Source organism: Moschus berezovskii, chromosome 25, assembly GCF_049115385.1.
Source record: "Moschus berezovskii isolate FMDL1 chromosome 25, NW_MosBer_1.0, whole genome shotgun sequence".
In the NCBI taxonomy this organism is placed as follows: domain Eukaryota; kingdom Metazoa; phylum Chordata; class Mammalia; order Artiodactyla; family Moschidae; genus Moschus; species Moschus berezovskii.
The window spans coordinates 37,459,670-37,478,535 of NC_142484.1; the positions used below are offsets into that span (position 1 = coordinate 37,459,670).

Below are 18,866 nucleotides of genomic sequence, written 5' to 3' on the forward strand. Positions count from 1 at the left end.
TTTTTTCTTCAAATGTCAAGCAAATCTTACAGAAAATAGAGACTAATATAAATTTCAAACAACGATGTGACAAGGGGCTTTACCGATTAACAGTTGCTGTAGAGAGGACAATTAGATGACCCGAGTGTGTGTGTGTTGCATGTGCTAAGTTGCTTCAGTTGTGTCCAACTCTTTGTGACCCAATGGACTATATAGCCACTGGGCTCCTCTGTCCATGGGATTCTCCAGGCAAGAATGGTGGAGTGGGTTGCCATTTCCTACTCCAGGGGATCTTCCCGACCCAGGGATCAAACTTGGGTCTTTTACATCTCTGACTTTGGCAGCAGTTTCTTTACCACTAGGCTCCAACATTGACCTCCAATATACTGGCCACCTGATGTGAAGAGCCAACTCACTGGAAAAGACCCTGATATTGGGAAAGATTGAAGGCAGGAAAAGGGGATGACAGAGGATGAGATGGTTGGATCGTATCACCAACTCAATGAACATGAGTTTGAGGAAACTGCAGGAGTTGGTGGTAGACAGGGAAGCCTGGCGTGCTGCAGTCTGTGGGGTTGCGAAGAATTGGATATGACTTAGTGATTGAACAACAACAACAGATTCAAAGTTTCTGGTATTGTGTAAAAAAAGATGAAGAAGATCACATTTCTGTCACATATGTGGTTCTATGTATCACTGTGGCAGGGTTTATTAAAAACCACTGTGTAAAAATAAATGAAAGTATTGGAAAATTATCAACACTGTTAACTTCCGACCATCTGTTCCATAAGTTCAAGGTCAACAGGTAATCTATTCAGTCCAAGACTATGACAGTAATCTACTGGTACAATCATTTAAATCAGATGTCACTGGCATTTGAAAAAATAATTGAAAAAAAAATTATAGTGAATGATACTAAATGCCAAGTAGCAGGGGAAATTTAAAAAGCTGCTATTTTGATAAGGAGAATATATACTATGCATCTGGGTGACCCATGAAACATCAGAGAGGTCTGACGTTAAGGTCACTTTATTTAAAACACTAAGGGGAAAAAAAAAAAAAAACACTAAGGGGCTTATTGCAAAGGTGACAGGAAATAAATATAAAGGTCAGATGCAATAATCCTGTCTTTTTTAAAGTGGAAGAATAGTATTATAAAGAATCAAAAGAGGTTTTGTTAAAAGGATAATCTTTGCAGAGGATAAATGGATGTACGACAAAGTTTACTGCAAGAGTGACAGGAAAAGCACACAACATCTTAAAAGATGGAGACGTGGAGAACAGGCAAGGCATGACTTTTCAAACAAATGTGGAGGAGGAATTAGCATTCATCATTGAGTTTCCAAGGGAGGAAGATTTAATAAACAGAGAGATGTATCGGGAAACACATTTTGATTTTATTTTAAGGAAAATGACGGTTAGTATCTAATAGATAGCTCCGAGAACTCGTTCAGTTCTCCATCCTTAGAGAGTTCTGGCAGAGGTGAGGCGCTACTTCACAGGGTTGTGTTTCTGTGGTATTCTGGTGTATCACATGACAGTTGAACGAAGATAACATATAAGACAGTACCTTTCAGTTCTGAGATACAAGAAATACTTAGGGGAAAAAGTACCCAATTTTCAGTTGAAGAACTGAAAGGTTTAATACTAATGATCTCCCCCGCACCACCAAAGATTATGCTCTTACAGCAGGGTAGATGCTGGAAAACTTCCTGAATTAGGGTGATCTAAAATCCAACCAGTCCATTCTAAAGGAGATCGATCCTGGGTGTTCATTGGAAGGACTGATGCTAAAGCTGAAACTGCAATACTTTGGCCACCTCATGCGACAAGCTGACTCACTGGAAAAGACTCTGATGCTGGGAAAGGTTGGGGGCGGGAGGAGAAGGGGAAGACCGAGGATGTGATGGCTGGATGGCATCACTGACTCTGTGGACATGAGTTTGAGTGAACTCCGGGAGTTGGTGATGGACAGGGAGGCCTGGCGTGCTGTGATTCATGGGGTTGCGGAGAGTTGGACACGACTGAGCGACTGAACTGAACTGAACTGAACCACAGAAGTCGAAAGTTAATGGAGTTTCACTTTAGGTCGGTTTACTTACAGAACTTCATGGGAAATAGATGGAAAAACAGTGGAAACAGTGTCAGACTTTGTTTTCTTGGGCTCCAAAATCACTGCAGATGCTGATTGCAGCCATGAAATTAAAAGACGCTTGCTCCTTGGAAGGAAAGTTATGACCAACCTTGATAGTATATTAAAAAGCAGAGACATTACTTTGCCGACCAAGGTCTGTCTAGTCAAGGCAATGGTTTTTCCCGTGGTCATGTATGGATGTGAGAGTTGGACTGTGAAGAAAGCTGATCGCCGAAGAATCGATGCTTTTGAACTGTGGTGTTGGAGAAGACTCTTGAGAGTCCCTTATACTGCAAGGAGATCCAACCAGTCCATTCTAAAGGAGATCAATCCTGGATGTTCATTGGAGGGACTGATGCTAAAGCTGAAACTCCAATACTTTGGCCACCTCATGAGACGAGTTGACTCACTGGAAAAGACTCTGATGCTGGGAAAGGTTGGGGGCGGGAGGAGAAGGGGACGACAGAGAATGAGATGGCTGGATGGCATCACCGACTCTGTGGACATGAGTTTGAGTGTACTCCGGGAGTTGGTGATGGACAGGGAGGCCTGGCGTGCTGTGATTCATGGGGTCGCGGAGAGTCGGACACGACTGAGCGACTGAACTGAACTGAACTGAACTGAACTTACAGAACTATGAATGAATTTTTCCTAAGAAGCGAGAGAAGGGAGTGGCACAAATTGTTTTAGAGAAAAAGAATATCTATTTAGAGAAAAACAGTGTGGTACAGCTGGTAAATCACAAAATCTAAATTATTCACACTTCCTTTGGGGAAGGAGATTAGGAGAGGAGAAAGATAAAGAAGATATAAATGCAGGGCTGTAAAGGGAAGAAGAGGCGGATAGGAGTGACATAAGAAGAGAATTAATATATAATTTGGTTGAAGCAAGATAATTAATCTTTTGGGGAGGTTTCTGTGATTTTTTTTTTTTTTTCTGTATGATCTCTCTCATAGTCATTTTTCTTTCAGAATTTTTATAAAATGAATCATTTTCTTTCATTTCCAGATTCAGCTTGGCAGTTGGCTTGGAACGACTAATTAGGTTTTACTTATGTAAGAGCAGAGAGACCTATTATTGTTGAAGGTTCATTTTTTTAAAAACTATGCTTTAACATTCAAAACAGTTAAGTATTATATCACAGCTATTTTGGGAATCATTGTATCTACAGTGTATCTCGAGAAAATGATAATGGGAAAATAGCTTGGTGCCTAGAAAATCCTTTGACAGAATTATCCAGACTTTGAGGGTTTTTTTAATTTTTTTTTTTTATTTTTAAGAATTTGAATATAAAGCTAAAAATTTCAACAGAACTTCAAGATACCAGCACACTTCTAGCATGACATTGTAATAGCAGCAGTGGAAGAAATACAAGAAGAGGTCCAGAAGAGTTATCTACATTCCAAATTCTTACAGAACAATGAGCCAAAGGTCAAATCAGTCACTAACTATGACACGCTGTGGGAGGGAATGGCAAACCGCTCCAGTATTTTTGCTGCAAGAATGCCACGAACAGTATGAAAAGGCAAAAAGATATGACACCAGAAAATGAGCCCCACTGTGGATACCCCACAGAAGGTATCCAATATGCTCCTTGGGAAAAGCAGAGGGCAATTACTAATAGCTCCAGAAAGAATGAAGGGGCTGGGTCAAAGAGGAAATGATGCTCAGTTGCGGATGTGTCTGGTGGTGAAAGTCAAGTCTGATGCTGTAAAGAACAGTATTGCAAAGGAACCTGGATCGTTAGGTCCATGAATCAAGGTAAACTGGAAGTGGTCAAGCATGAGGTGGCAAGAGTGAATATCATCATTTTAGGAATCAGTGAACTAAAATGGAAAGAAAGGGGGGAATTTAATCCAGATGGCTGTTATATCTGCTACTATGGGCAAGAATACTTTAGATGAAATGGAGTAGCCCTCAAAGTCAACAAAAGAGTCTAAAATGCAGTACTTGGGTGCAATCTTAAAAATAACAGAACGATCTCTGTTCATTTCCAAAGCAAAGTATTCAACATCACACATCCAAGACTATGCCCCAACCACTGATGCCAAAGAAACCAGTTGAACGGTTCCATGAAGACCTACAAGGTCTTCTAGAACTAACACCAAAAAAAGATGTCCTTTTCATTATAGGGGATTAGAATGCAAAAGTAGGAAGTCAAGAGACACCTGGAGTAACAGGGAAGTTTGGCCTTGGAGTACAGAATGAAGCAGGGCAAAGGCTAATAGCGTTTTTTCAAGAGAACGCACCAGTCATAGCAAACACCCTCTTAAAACAACATGAGAAGACTCTACACATGGACATCACCAGATGGTCAACACCGAAATCAGGTTGATTATATTCTTTGCAGCCAAAGATGGAGAAGCTCTATACAGTCAGCAAAAACAAATCCGGGAGTTGATTGTGGCTCAGATCATGAACTCATTGCAAAATTCAGACTTAAATTGAAGACAGTAGGGGAAACCACCAGCCCATTCAGGTATGACCTAAATCAAAACCCTTACAATTATACAGTGGAAGTGAGAAATAGATTCAAGGGATTAGATCTGATAGACAGAGTGCCTGAAGAATGATGGACAGAGGTTCATGTCAGAAGGCAGTGATCAAGACCATCCCCAAGAAAAAGAAATGCAAAAAGGCAAAATGGTTGTCTGAGGAGGCCTTACAAATAGCTGAGGAAAGAAGAGAAGCAAAAAGCAAAGGAGAAAGGGAAAGATGTACCCAACTGAATGCAGAGTTCCAGAGAAGGGCAAGGAGAAGTAAGAAGGTCTTCTTAAGTGAATGATTCAAAGAAGCAGAAGAAAATAATAGAATGGGAAAGAATAGAGATCTTTTCAAGAAAATTGGAGAGATCAAGGGAACATTTCATGCAAGGATGTGCATGATAAAGGACAGAAATGGTATGGACCTATCAGAAGCAGAAGAGATTAAGAAGAGGTGGTAAGAAAACACAAAGAACTATACAAAAAAGTTCTGAATGATCCGGATAACCATAATGGTGTGGTCACTCACGTAGAGCCAGACATCTTGGTGTGCAAAGTCAAGTGGGCCTTAGGGAGCATTACTATGAACAAAGCTAGTAGAAATGATAGAATTCCAGCTGAGCTATCTCAAATCCTAAAAGATGATGCTATTACAGTGCTGCACTGAATATATCAGCAAATATGGAAAACAGCAGTGGCCACACAACTGGAAAAGGTCAGTTTTCATTCCAATCCCAAAGAAAGGTAATGCCGAAGAATGTTCAAACCACCACACAACTGCACCCATTTCACATGCTAGCAAAGTAATGTTCAAAGTCCTTCAAGCCAGGCTTCAACAGTACGTGAACCAAGAAATTCCAGAAGTACAAGCTGGGTTTAGAAAAGGCAGAGGAACCAGAGATCAAATTGGCAACATTCATTCGATCATAAAGAAAGAAAAGGAATTCCAGAAAAGCATCTACTTTTGCTTCACTGACTATGCGAAAGCCTTTGTGTGGATCACAACAAACTATGGAAAATTCTTAAAGACATGGGAATACAAGACCATCTTATCTGCCTCCTGAGAAACCTGTATGCAGGTTAAGAAGCAACAGTTAGAACCAGACATGGAGCAACAGACTGGTTCCAAATTGGGAAAGGAGTACGACAAGGCTGAACATCATGTGAAATGCCAGGCTGGATGAATCACAAGCTGGAATCAAGATTTCTTGGATAAATATCAATAACTTTAGATACGTAGATGATATCACTCTAATGGGAGAAAGTGAAGAGGAACTGAAGAGCCTCTTGATGAGAGTGAAAAAGGAGAGTGAAAAATCTGGTTTAAAACTCAATATTCAAAAACTAAGATCATGGCATCCAGTCCCATCACTTCATGGCAAAAAGAAGGGGAAAAAGTGGAAGCAGTGCCAGGTTTTATTTTGGGGTCTCCAAAATCACTGCTGACAGTGACTGCAGCCATGAAATTAAAGACACTTGCTCCTTGGAAAGAAACCTATGACAAACCTAGAAAGTGGGTTAAAAAGCAGAAACGTCACTGTGCCAACAAAGCCCATCTAGTCAAAGCTATGGTTCTTCTAGTAATCATGTACAGAGGTGAGATTTGGACCATAAAGAAGGCTGACTGCCAAAGAATTGATGCTTTTGAATTGTGGTGCTAGAGTAGACACCTGAATGTTCACTGGAGTGCAAGTCAGTCCTAAAGGAAAACAACCATGAAAATTCAATGGAAGGACTGATGCTGAAGCTGAGCTTCAATACTTTGGCCACCTGATGTGAAGAGTCAATTCATTTGAAAAGACCCTGATGCTGGGAAAGATTGAAGGCAAAAAGAGAAGAGGGTACAGAGGATGAGATGGTTAGTTAGCATTACTGACTCCAGTGGACATGAATTTGAACAAACTCTGGGAGATAGTGAAAAACAGTGGAGCTTGGCAGGCTGCAGTCCATGGGGTTGCAAGAGGTGAACAAGACTTAGTGACTGAACAAAAACAACAACTTGACATGTTACTCTCTTCATTTTTCAATTTAGTGCTATGTAGAATAGCACAGGGCTTCCCTGGTCGCTCAAACGGTAAAGTGTCTGCCTGTAGTGGGGGAGACCTGGGTTTGATCCCTGGATTGGGAAGATCCCCTGGAGAAGGCAATGGCAACCCACTCCAGTACTCTTGCCTAGAAAATTCCATGGACGGAGGAGCCTTGTAGGCTATAGTCCGTGGGGTCGCAAAGAGTCGGACACGACTGAGCGACTTCATTCACTCACTCACTCACTATGAAGAATATGAATAGCACAGTTCATTCCATTTCTAAGTCAAGAAACAATAAAATTTGTCTTCTTGAGAGAAGTTGTTAGAGGAAGTTGCCTTATGTCCAAATAATACCTTTCTGTTTCAGAAGCAAAACATCATAGGTACCAACTTTCACATTGAAGGTAATAAAAAACAAGCAAACACATTTCAGAACATCTCAAGAATGAAAATAGTAGTTCTACTATATACCCCATGGCCTAAAAATAACAGTATCTTTTTGTTGTTGTTCATTTACTAAGTCATGTTCGACTCCCTGCAACCCCATGGACTGCAGCATACCAGGCTTCCCTGTCTTAAACTTAAAATTTGCTAAGAAGGCAGACCTTGTGTTATGTGTTCTTACTATTCACACACACAAAATAATAAGAAGAAAAAACTGTGGGAAGTAATGGATAATTTTATAGCCTTGAAGGTGGTGACAGTTTCATTTCAAAGCCATGGAGTTGTATACATTAAATATGTACAGCTTTTTACACGTCCATCATACCTTTAAGTTGCTTTCAAAAAAGAAAATAAAATTGCAGTGATTTCAAGTGGTAAAGAAACCGAAAACTCTTAGTTGTGACTTTGACTAAAGTCATCAGTGCTACATTTTTTTGCCCATTCAGTCTGACCATACTTTTTCTGCTGACAGAGTTCCTTCCTAAGTAGTGGCTATTGCCTGGGACATGACAGGTGCTCAGTCTATTACTTCTTAGATAAAGGAATGAATGAATGATGAAGGAAGCAAAGAATTATGATACTGGAGAAGAGTCTAGGAAGGAAGTCTTCCTTTCTCAAGACTTCCTTGAGAGTCTCTTGGACTGCAAGGAGATCAAAGGTAGGAAGGAAATAATTGACTAACAAATTCTAGGAAACACATGCAAAGACCACGTTTGGTGGTTACAAGCATTTGAAATCCCATTCTGTCCATTGCTAACTCTATGACCATGGTCAAGCTAGTAAACCTCTCTATACCTCAGTTTCCCTCTGCTTATAAAAGAGGCTGTTGTGAAAAATACATGCTATATTGCAGAAAAGCACTTTTAAAAGAACATGGAGCATAGTAAACGCCAAATAAATGCTAGTTATCAAGATTAGTATTAAGCTCTTATCCAGATAATTCACAAAAATCATTGACACCTATGAAATTAAGCCAGTGGGACTATAAACCACCTGTCTAGAGTCCAGGGATGTGGGCACAATGAACTTTGAAGTTCAACCTCCAAAGCTTGCACATGTCTTGGAAATTACTATTCTGTTGAAACGGTATAGGTTGATCCTTCCTAAACACTCCTCATGAAAGTATTGGAGACACTGGCTCCCTGTGATAAAGACTCAAGATCCTGGTTTACAAGGGCAGACATATCACTAGATATCCTTCTTGAGAGTTATCGTCTATTAATTTTCAGTATATTATTATTCTGTGGACTTGATATAAAACAGCAAATGGAGATGAGACAGTTTTATTACATGCAATCCCCCAGTATACTGCTTATAATTGCCAACATTTTGCTTTGCCTGCATGTGTGTGTGCTAAGTTGCTTTATTCATGTCTGACTCTGTGACCCTATGGACTGTAGCCTGCCAGGCTCCTCTATCCATGGGATTCTCCAGGAAAGAATACTGGAGTGGGTTTCCATATTTTTCCTCCAGGGTATCTTCCTGGTATCGAATTCACATCTCTTGCGTTGGCAGGCAGGTTCTTTACCACTAGCACCCCCTGGGGAGCCAGGAGTTTATCATATAACTCCATGACTCAGAAAAGGTGGTTGTGTGTTGGTTTCAACTACTGTCTAAGACTCCTAAAGCATGCAAGCAGCTGGCAAATAAACTAGTAGTAAATCTGTCTGAAAGGAGAAGAGGGAGGATCCATTTATACATGTGACAGAACTCAAATTATGAATCCTTGGAAGTCAAGGACTGTGTCTACGCTGGTTGAACAATGGAACACAGAGTGGCACAGAAATGTGCATATCAATAAAGCAGACGGCGTTACTCCCTTTGCTATGCAAAGCTCCCCTCTCTACCAGTCTGGATTAAGTAGTCTCTCTGGCTGATAGGAGCTGGATTATATTGGAAGAACAACATATAATCTCTGTGCCTATGGAAACTGGTGAAAACTTAGATTTCTGCTTTTAAAATATTAGCAAATCAGATCCAATTATACCTATACTTCTGACAGCTCTTACAACAAAATCTGCTCTCTCTTCTTTTCTATTTTTACCAAGGTGCTATGCTATTGTGCTTTCTCCTCCCAAATTCTTATGCTGAAATTCTAACCCCCAACCTGACTGTATTTGGAGGTAGGGTCTTTCAGTTCAGTTCAGTTCAGTCGCTCAGTCGTGTCCGACTCTTTGCGACTCCATGAATCACAGCACGCCAGGCCTCCCTGTCCATCACCAATTCCCAGAGTTCACTCAAACTCATGTCCATCGAGTCAGTGATGCCATCCAGCCATCTCATTCTCTGTCGTTCCCTTCTCCTCCCACCCTCAATCCCTCCCAGCATCAGACTCTTCCAGTGAGTCAACTCGTCGCATGAGGGGGCCAAAGTATTGGAGTTTCAACTTTAGCATCAGTCCTTCCAATGAACACCCAGGATTGATCTCCTTTAGAATGGACTGGTTGGATCTCCTTGCAGTCCAAGGGACTCTCAAGAGGCAGGGTCTTTAGGAGGTAATAAATTGGGTTTCCCTGATGGCTTAGATGGTAAAGAATCCACCTGCAATGCAGGAGACCTGGGTTCGATCCCTGGGTTAGGAAGATCCCCTGGAGAAGGGAATGGCAACTCCGGTAATCTTGCCTGGGAAATCCTATGGACAGAGAAGCCTGGAGGGCTACAGTCCATAGGGTCACAAAAAGTCAGACCCAACTAAGCGACTAAGCACAGCACAAGGCTATTAATGAAATGACTTGAGGGTGGAGCTCTAATCTAATGACACATGACCTTATGAGAAGAGAAAGATCTCTCAGGACAAGCACAGAGAAAAGGCCACAGGAGCAAGCAGCAGGAAGACACTTGTCTGCAAGCCAAGAAGCGAGACCTCACCAGAAACTGGATGGGCCAGAACTTTGCTCTTAAATTTCCCCACTTCCAAAACTGTAAGAAAATAAAATGAGTGTTGTTTAAGTCACCTAGACTATAGTATCCTGTAAAGGCAGCCTAAAATGACTATGGCAGTCATACACTGGAAAAGAAGAGCTTTATAAACATACACACAGTTCTGATTGAGTCACACTTACCATCAGTAGTCTGTCTCCTACTTGCAACCTTCCATCTTTCTGTGCAGCTCCTCCGTCGATAATTTTAGTGACATAAATGCTATTGTCTCCAGGAATGTGCTGGTTTCCCACACCTCCTGCGATACTGAAGCCTAAACCTACAGAAAAGGAACAGAAAAACAAAAGCCTTGTATTGGTTTAAGAAAGTGCTATTAGTCACACTTCAACAGTCAAAAAAACTTTAAGCTTTCATTTGTTACAATAGTAATAAATAACAATCAGTTCTACTCCAGTCAACTTTGCCCTTTAAATGTTTGAAAGCGTGCTGATTGATGCTAATAAAGCAGAACACGAGTGTAGTCTTGCCCACGTTTAGCCTATGGGCTCATCTTCGTTGATGCTGTTGTTACTCTAGCAGAGCAGACAGAAGTCCTGCCAATCATTTGGGTAGAGACCTAGATATTTTTGACATTTCAAAATGAAAAGTTCAGCCATTTGTACGTCTGACAAATTCTGAGATAAGAGCCATGAGGAAGATACATTGGATATTGGTGTAATAATTTCAGAGAGAAGATAAGGATTTGTTCATTGCTTGCCCTTCGTGTTTCCTTCTCTGGGCACCTTGTCATATTTTCAGAATTTGTGGCACTTCCTGTTATTAACTTGTAGTTAAAAAAGAATGAACACAAATGAATTATCCCTGCACACAGTCTAAAGAATAGATTATATACTTTGACTATATTATTTTTATAGCAAATCATGAAATATCAAATCATTTTAAAACAAGGAAATTATCCATTTTGAGAGAAGAATTTTACACTGCTATGGCATATAAATTTCTTCCAGTTTTATTGATATATAATTGACATAGAACTGTATAAGATTAAGGCACATAGCATGATGATCTGATTTATACACATCATGAAATGACTGTCATAATAAGTTCAGTGAACATCGATCATATATAGATACAACATGAAAGAAACAGAAGCAATTTTTTCCTTGTGATGAGAATCCTTAGGCTTTCCTCTGTTAACTTTCATATCTAATATACAGTAGTGTTAATTATGTTACATATTACACCCCTAGTATTATTTATCTTATGAGTGAAAATTTGTACCTTTGTGCCTTCATCTAACTGCCCCTTCTCCTCATCCCTCAGCTCTTGGTAATCACAAGCTTGACCTCTTCTTCTATGATTGAGTTTGCTTGTTTTTGAAGATAATTGACCTACACTACTATGCGAGTTACTATTTACAACATCAGTTCAGTTCAGTTCAGCCGCTCAGTCATGTCCGACTCTTTGCAACCCCATGATTCACAGCACGCCAGGCCTCCCTGTCCATCACTAACTCCTGGAGTTCACTCAACGTATGTCCATCGAGTAGGTGATGCCATCCAGCTACCTCATTCTCTGTCGTCCCCTTCTCCTCCCACCCCCAATCCTTCCCAGCATCAGACTCTTTTCCAGTGAGTCAACTCGTCGCATGGGTGGCCAAAGTATTGCAGCTTCAGTTTTAGCATCAGTCCTTCCAATGAACACCCAGGATTGATCTCCTTTAGAATGGACTGGTCGGATCTCCTTGCAGTCCAAGGGACTCTCAAGAGTCTTCTCCAACACCACAGTTCAAAAGCATCAATTCTTTGGCGATCAGCTTTCTTCACAGTCCAACTCTCACATCCACACATGACCACAGGAAAAACCATAGCCTTGACTAGACGGACCTTGGTTGGCAAAGTAATGTCTCTGCTTTTTAATATGCTATCTAGGTTGGTCATAACTTTCCTTCCAAGGAGTAAGCATCTTTTAATTTCATGGCTGCAATCAGCATCCGCAGTGATTTTGGAGCCCCCAAAAATAAAGTCTGACACTGTTTCCACTGTTTTCCCATCTATTTCCCATGAAGTGATGGGACCAGATGCCACGATCTTTGTTTTCTGAATGTTGAGCTTCAAGCCAACCTTTTCACTCTCCTCTTTCACTTTCATCAAGAGGCTTTTGAGATCCTCTTCACTTTCTGCCATAAGGGTGGTGTCATCTGAATATCTGAGGTTATTGAATTTTTCACAGTTTATTGTGATCCACACAGTCAAAGGCTTTGGCATAGCCAATGAAGCAGAAATAGATGTTTTTCTGGAACTCTCTTGCTTTCTCCATGATCCAGCGGATGTTGGCAATTTGATCTCTGGTGCCTCTGCCTTTTCTAAAACCTGCTTGAACATCTGGGAGTTCACGGTTCACATATTGCTGAAGCCTGGCTTGGAGAATTTTGAGCATGACTTTACTAGCGTGTGAGATGAGTGCAATTGTGCGGTAGTTTGAGTATTCTTTGGCATTGCCTTTCTTTGGGATTGGAATGAAGACTGACCTTTTCCAGTCCCGTGGCCACTGCTGAGTTTTCCAAATTTGCTGGCATATTGAGTGTAGCACTTTCACAGCACCATCTTTCAGGATTTGAAATAGCACAACTGGAATTCCATCACCTCCACTAGCTTTGTTCGTAGTGATGCTTTTTAAGGCCCACTTGACTTCACATTCCAAGATGTCTGGCTCTAGGTCAGTGATCACGTTATCGTGACTATCTTGGTCCTGAAGATCTTTTTTGTACAGTTCTTCTGTGTATTCTTGCCATCTCTTCTTAATATCTTCTGCTTCTGTTAGGTCCATACCATTTCTGTCCTTTATCGAGCCCATCTTTGCATGAAATGTTCCCTTGGTATCTCTAATTTTCTTGAAGAGAGCTCTTGTTTTTCCTATTCTGTTATTTTCCTCTATTTCTTTGCATTGATTGCTGAGGAAGGGTTTCTTATTTCTCCTTGCTATTCTTTGGAACTCTGCATTCAGATGCTTATATCTGCTTATATCTTTCCTCTTCTCCTTTGTTTTTCGCTTCTCTTCTTTTCACAGCTATTTGTAAGGCCTCCTCGGACAGCCATTTTGCTTTTTTGCATTTCTTTTCCATGGGATGGTCTTGGTCCCTCTCTCCTGTACAATGTCACGAACCTCCGTCCAGAGTTCATCAGGCACTCTATCTATCAGATCTAGTCCCTTAAATCTATTTCTCACATCCACTGTATAATCATAAGGGATTTGATTTAGGTCTGATTAGATATTTCTATACATTTCAAAATAATCACCATAATAAATCTAGTTACAATATGTCACTGTACAAAAATATTACATAGTTATTGACTATACTCCTCACATTGTGCATTTCACAATCATGATTCATTTATTTTGCAGGTCAAAGTTTGTACCTCTTAATCTTCCTCACCTATTTCTTCCCCACCCATCCGCTTTTCTCTCCTCTGGCAACTGCGTTTTTGTTATCTGTATTTAGAGCGCTGTTTCCATTTTGCTATGTCTGTTCATTTGTTTTAGCTTTTAGACTTCACACGTAAGTGAAATCACACAGTCTCTGTCTTTCTCTGACTTATTTCACTCAGCATAATGTCACCTAGGTCTATCCATGCTGTCACAAACTTTAATTTATATTAAACTACGGAATGACAACAAGAATAGAGTTATTAAAAAATCATTATGATGCCATTTTAAAAGAATAACTGATGGACTCTTTAAAAGTATAAGAACAAAAAACCTCAGAATATGACTGAATACATATTCAGTACAATACTTGTAGCATATATTTTCATTGCATTTGAAAATTATTATAATTAACATGTAATTACTCAGAGAGGAAGATATGAATAAAAACTTCTGTTACTAAAGACAGAAAATTTCTGTAACTTATTTGTCTTAAGCAATTACCACCCCTCCTCCAGTTTTCAAAAAAATCACACACTTGTTTTATGAGGAAATAATCATAAAATTTTTTTGCACTTTATATAACAATAAAAAAATACTCCATTTCACTATCCTTGTACTTAATAAATATTGAGTAGGGCTATATGCTGCTCTTAAGATAGCATAAATAATTAGTGGAAAAATAATGGCATGGTAAATTATAAAGTAACACCTCGGGAATGCTATTTCAAGTGAAATATTTTTTTTATTAAGTTAACTGTAATAGTTAACAATAAAAGAAAAATGGATTTAAATTGATGGGCACTTTAAGTGTTATTTAATTTCCTACTACAGAGGTGACTATTCTTTATTGATGTTTTGACATTGTATAGATCTATAAATGTATTTCTTTGCCTCATATTTAAAGAATTTTATATCAAGTGAAAGATGACCAAGAGTAAATAAAATGTCCCCAACTGGCATTTTCTATGAAATTTAAAATACATATCAGCTCATATTTTCCAAAACCGTTACTTCATATTTATATATGATTATAGGGAAGTTTAAAAAACATATCAATATTTACAAAAGCTTCACAGCCACATGCTAGGATCAATCTACTGCATTTACAATAGTGCAAAAGTCACTCCAAACTGTGGACAAAAGGTTAAAGAAAACCCAGGGACTCTGATCCACATCTACTATGCCAACAGTAAATGCCACAGCTGGTCTCAGTTACAGAAGAGCTAAGAAAACAAATTACCACCGCAAACAAGGCTAAGTCCAACAAAGGGAATAACTATGTAGTTGACATTTGATTTTACCAAGACAATGAAATCACTATGGATACTGTAGACATACATATACCAGCTAAAAAGGAAATAACTTCTTCCCTCTAAGATTAGACTTAAGTACTTCTTAACTGGTGATTTTGCTTAAGATGAAGTAAAGTAGTTTTAGTAAGAGCTAGAGAACTGCTCTAAAGGTACAGAACTAAGCATTTCCCCTAATTTTTCTTACTTGGAACATGGCTATATTTTAAAATAATCAATATTTGCTCAACATTCAACCATTCAATTTAACATGATAAGTTAAATGTATAGCTTAGGTCTATATCCAGAAGACAAGGCTATTTACAGGCAGAAGTATCCATCTGCGTTATAAAACAGAATCTGGCCCTGTCTATCCATCCATCCATCCATTTATCCACTCATCCACTCACTCACACATCCATTCATTCAACAAGCATCTCCTGAGTGCATGCCATGCATTGTCAAACCAGCTGCTATTAACTGCAGCCAACATAAATGTAAAAAAATGGATTGACCAGAAACACTATATAAATAATGATCCATGAGTTCATAAGAGTAAATGTGGTTGAACCTGGCTGAAGCAATGCTCTAAACTTAGACGATGGTATTGATTTTTGGAGGGCTGCTCTGTGAAGACACATGTGGGCTAGTCCCACTGAGCAATAAGCCCAAATTCAAATCATGAGTTTGGAGGCACTGGCTTCCTTTCACACACTCTGCTAGAACAGGGGTAGTCTGCTTACTTTATAGGACCACTGTCTCCCTTCCTGTGCTCATACTTCACTCTTTTAATCCACTCTAGACACACTGACAGCCTTGACATTTCTAGAACACACCAGACATGCTTCCATCTCCAGGCATTTGCTCAAGCTGTTACTGTTGCCTGGAACACTCTGCCTTCAGGGTGCTGTTAAAATTTCAGTTTCTCTGGAAGCCTGACTCTGACCCGTCCATTTAATAACTGTCCCCTAACAATCCACTCCATCTCCTTATCCTGCTCTATTCTCAATGTCCCTTAGCGCTTACCACCTTGTAATATACTAGATAAATCATCTATACATTTTATTTTTTATTGTCCGTCTTCTTGGTGAAAATATAAACTGCAGATGACAGGAATTTTTAACGGCTTCATGCTATACAGTAGAACAAGGGTAGGTAGAACAAGGTAGGTAGTAGAACAAGGGTAGTTGCCTCTTAAATACACACCAGATGAAAGGATGGATGAGCAGATGAATGGACGAGCACAAGGAAAGCCACCTGTCTCTAAGAAGGATTCCCCTTAAAGAGGAAGCTGGTGGCTTTAAAGAGAGGGGGACAGCGAGGAAGTGGGTGTCCTCAGTTAGATCTGATAACTGTATGGGGCAGGCCGTTGCCGCACGTGCAGTCTGGTTACCTCCCCATCTTAGCCTACACAGAGCTTATGGCAACCACTGGAGAGGCAGGGGGGGAACCACAGAGGCATCCTTGAGTCCTGACCATTCCACCTACTGACTGTGTGAACTGCAGTCCCAACCTCCTAATCTGGAACAAGGGAATATGCTCTAGAGTAATTGGCACATAATGGAGATTCTTTTTTTTTCAAAATTTCTTTTTAAAATATTTATGCAGTTTTGAAAGGTTACATTCCATTTACAGTTATTACAAAATAGATTCTTTTTTAAAAAAATATTTATTTATTTATTTGGCTGTGTTGGTCTTAGGTGCGGCAGACGGGATCTTCCACTGTGGTGTGAGGGCTTCTCTCTAGCTGTGGCTCATGAGCTTAGCTGCCCCAAGGCATGTGGGATCTTAGTTTCCCAGCCAGAGATCGAACCTGTGTCCCCAACATTGGAAGGCAGATTCTTTAACACTGGACCACCAGGGAAGTCGCACAAAATAGATTCTTGATAAATAAAAATTCTCTGCTTCAGTAAGCTCTCAAGTTGTATGGAAAAACGAATACCTAAACATTTTGACGTAACTGAGCTGGTTAGGATAAGTTCTATCACGGTACTATGATATGTGAGTACAGAGGGGACCATGACTGACTTCTAGAAGAGCAGGAGAAGTCAACAAAAGGTTTAGCATTCAGGCTGGGTCTTCAATATTGAGTTTGAATTGATAAAAGAGAATGCATTTTTCAAACCAATACACCCAGACTGACTCAGTGACTAAAGAGTCAGCCGCCCTGACTTGGATCACAAATGTTCATAAAATCCCAGCTCCCCTGTGCTGGAAATTGAGACAGAAATGCCTAGCAAACACTCAAGACCTATATTATGGTAAGACAGATAAGCTAGAGTGGTCCCTAACAAGATAAACACGATGACTAGTATAAAGATTTGACTAAGGAACACCAATTTTTGTTAAGTGACCAATTTAGAGAATTGGTTACAACACTGAAAAGATGTGTGCATGATAAACAAATATCCCTGGGTCATCAGGAGAGAGCAAACTAATCAATTATAAAATAGACTCAGTGACAAGAGTTGGTAGGTCTCATCCTAAAAACTGACCCTAGCACTATTGACTGTGAAATGTTTGGCTCTTAAGGATAATACTAAACAAGCCTAGGCATGTGTCAGTATTAAAGAACGTGGACATAAAATGAGTATGAAAATCACAAAGGAAGTAAAATCAGTGGCTATTTTTGTACTCTGGCAAAGGGAGAAAGCAAGTGAAATTTAAACACCTAATTCTCCAAATTAAAAACTGATCCATTTGACAAACATGTGATGTGCAAATAATTTCAGGATTACTTCCAGTGCATAAAATTGGGTTCCTCTTTGCATACTGCCTGCATATCCCCAAACTGTATATCCTTAGGTCAACTTCAGGGATGCAGGCACAGGGAATGGATTGTCTACATGCTGTACAAAGCCCTTAACTTAAACTTTCCCAACACAGTCTTTTCCTCTTCCTGTGGGAAAAAGGACATGAAGAATCCCAGTTCACCCTTTCCCTTTGTCTGACTGTGCTGAGGAGCTGGTGTCAGTGAGAGAGGGAAGCCTGAAGGAGGAAGCCTTGGGAGCACAGACTGATACTGCGTGGGAGAAGCTTAGAATAAAACCCCCAAAGCTTGTAAGAGTCATGTGATTGCAAAGTATCCACGCAGTCTTTTCTGGACAGTACAGTAGGAATTAATGGCCGGCATGAGTAAGGAACGGACAGCGCCAAGGCTCTGAGTGCAGGGCCCACCATTTGTCCAGGGGGCCATGATGAACTGAACTGATATTGGACCCCACAGCCATCTGAGATGAGCTGCTTTTCTGCCACTGTGTTTTCAACTTTATCCGTGTCAAATGGCTCAGTAGTAAAGAGTCCACCTGCCAATGCAGGAGACACAGGTTCAATCCCTGATCCTGGGAGATCCCATATGTTGCAGAGCAACTGGGCCCAGGGCCACAACTATCAAGCCTGTACTCTGGAGCCCCAGAGCTGCAAGTACTGAAGCCCGTGCACCCTAGAGCCCACGCTCTGCAACAAGAGAAGCCGCTGCAATAAGAAGCCCGTGCACTGCAACTAGACAAAAGCCTGCACAGCAACGACGACCAAGCACACTCGGAAATATATAAATAAAATTGCAAAAAAACCACCTCAGTAAATCCTCACTTCTCGGAGATGTGGATCTTCTGGTGGCCAGGGAACATGACCTCGGCCCTGGGGAAGGCCTCAGTTACATGTTCCTTGTTCTGCATCTTGGTGAGGATGGACATTATAACTTGGATCCTATGGATCCTGACCACTATGCCCTGGGCCTTTCCAAAGGCACTGTACATACCTGTCTGGAGACTATCAGCTCCAGCACAGGGCAATAGTCTTTATGGGCGTAAAGAACTATGCCCCATGACGTCTTATGGTCACTCAGTAACTTGGCTCAATTTCATTTTATATGACTTTATCAGGTGGACACTCTGAGGCATCTCCAAAACTTTAGCATTATTATATTAAGCTGACTGCTTCTGTCATAGTTTATCTAGGATCTGCAGTGTAGGGTGCTTGGCGCTTTATAAAACAACAAAACCAAATCTATACTGGTATTCTGTACACTGACTACATGATTTTATTAAAGGAAATAAAGAATCCAGCCTAAAGGCTCACAGGCCTTGTTTTGGAAAACTTCTGAATGTGCATGAATTTCAGTGGACAAATGAAATAAAAAACTTTACCTGTGGATCTAATCTACACAGATAACAGATGATTTTACATCTCTCCTTTAGAA

General features: G+C 40.3%; 1 protein-coding gene across 11 annotated transcripts in view; it reads right to left on the reverse strand.

The window, feature by feature from the left end:
- DLG2 (discs large MAGUK scaffold protein 2) overlaps positions 1 to 18,866 on the reverse strand; it is a 1,481,746-nt gene that overhangs the window by 629,720 nt on the left and 833,160 nt on the right. For all 11 annotated transcript variants that reach the window (XM_055416123.2, XM_055416124.2, XM_088832353.1 and 8 more), the window contains one exon: positions 10,130 to 10,266. In XM_055416123.2, coding sequence (XP_055272098.2) covers positions 10,130 to 10,266 — 137 coding nt within the window. The remainder of the gene's footprint in view (positions 1 to 10,129; positions 10,267 to 18,866) is intronic.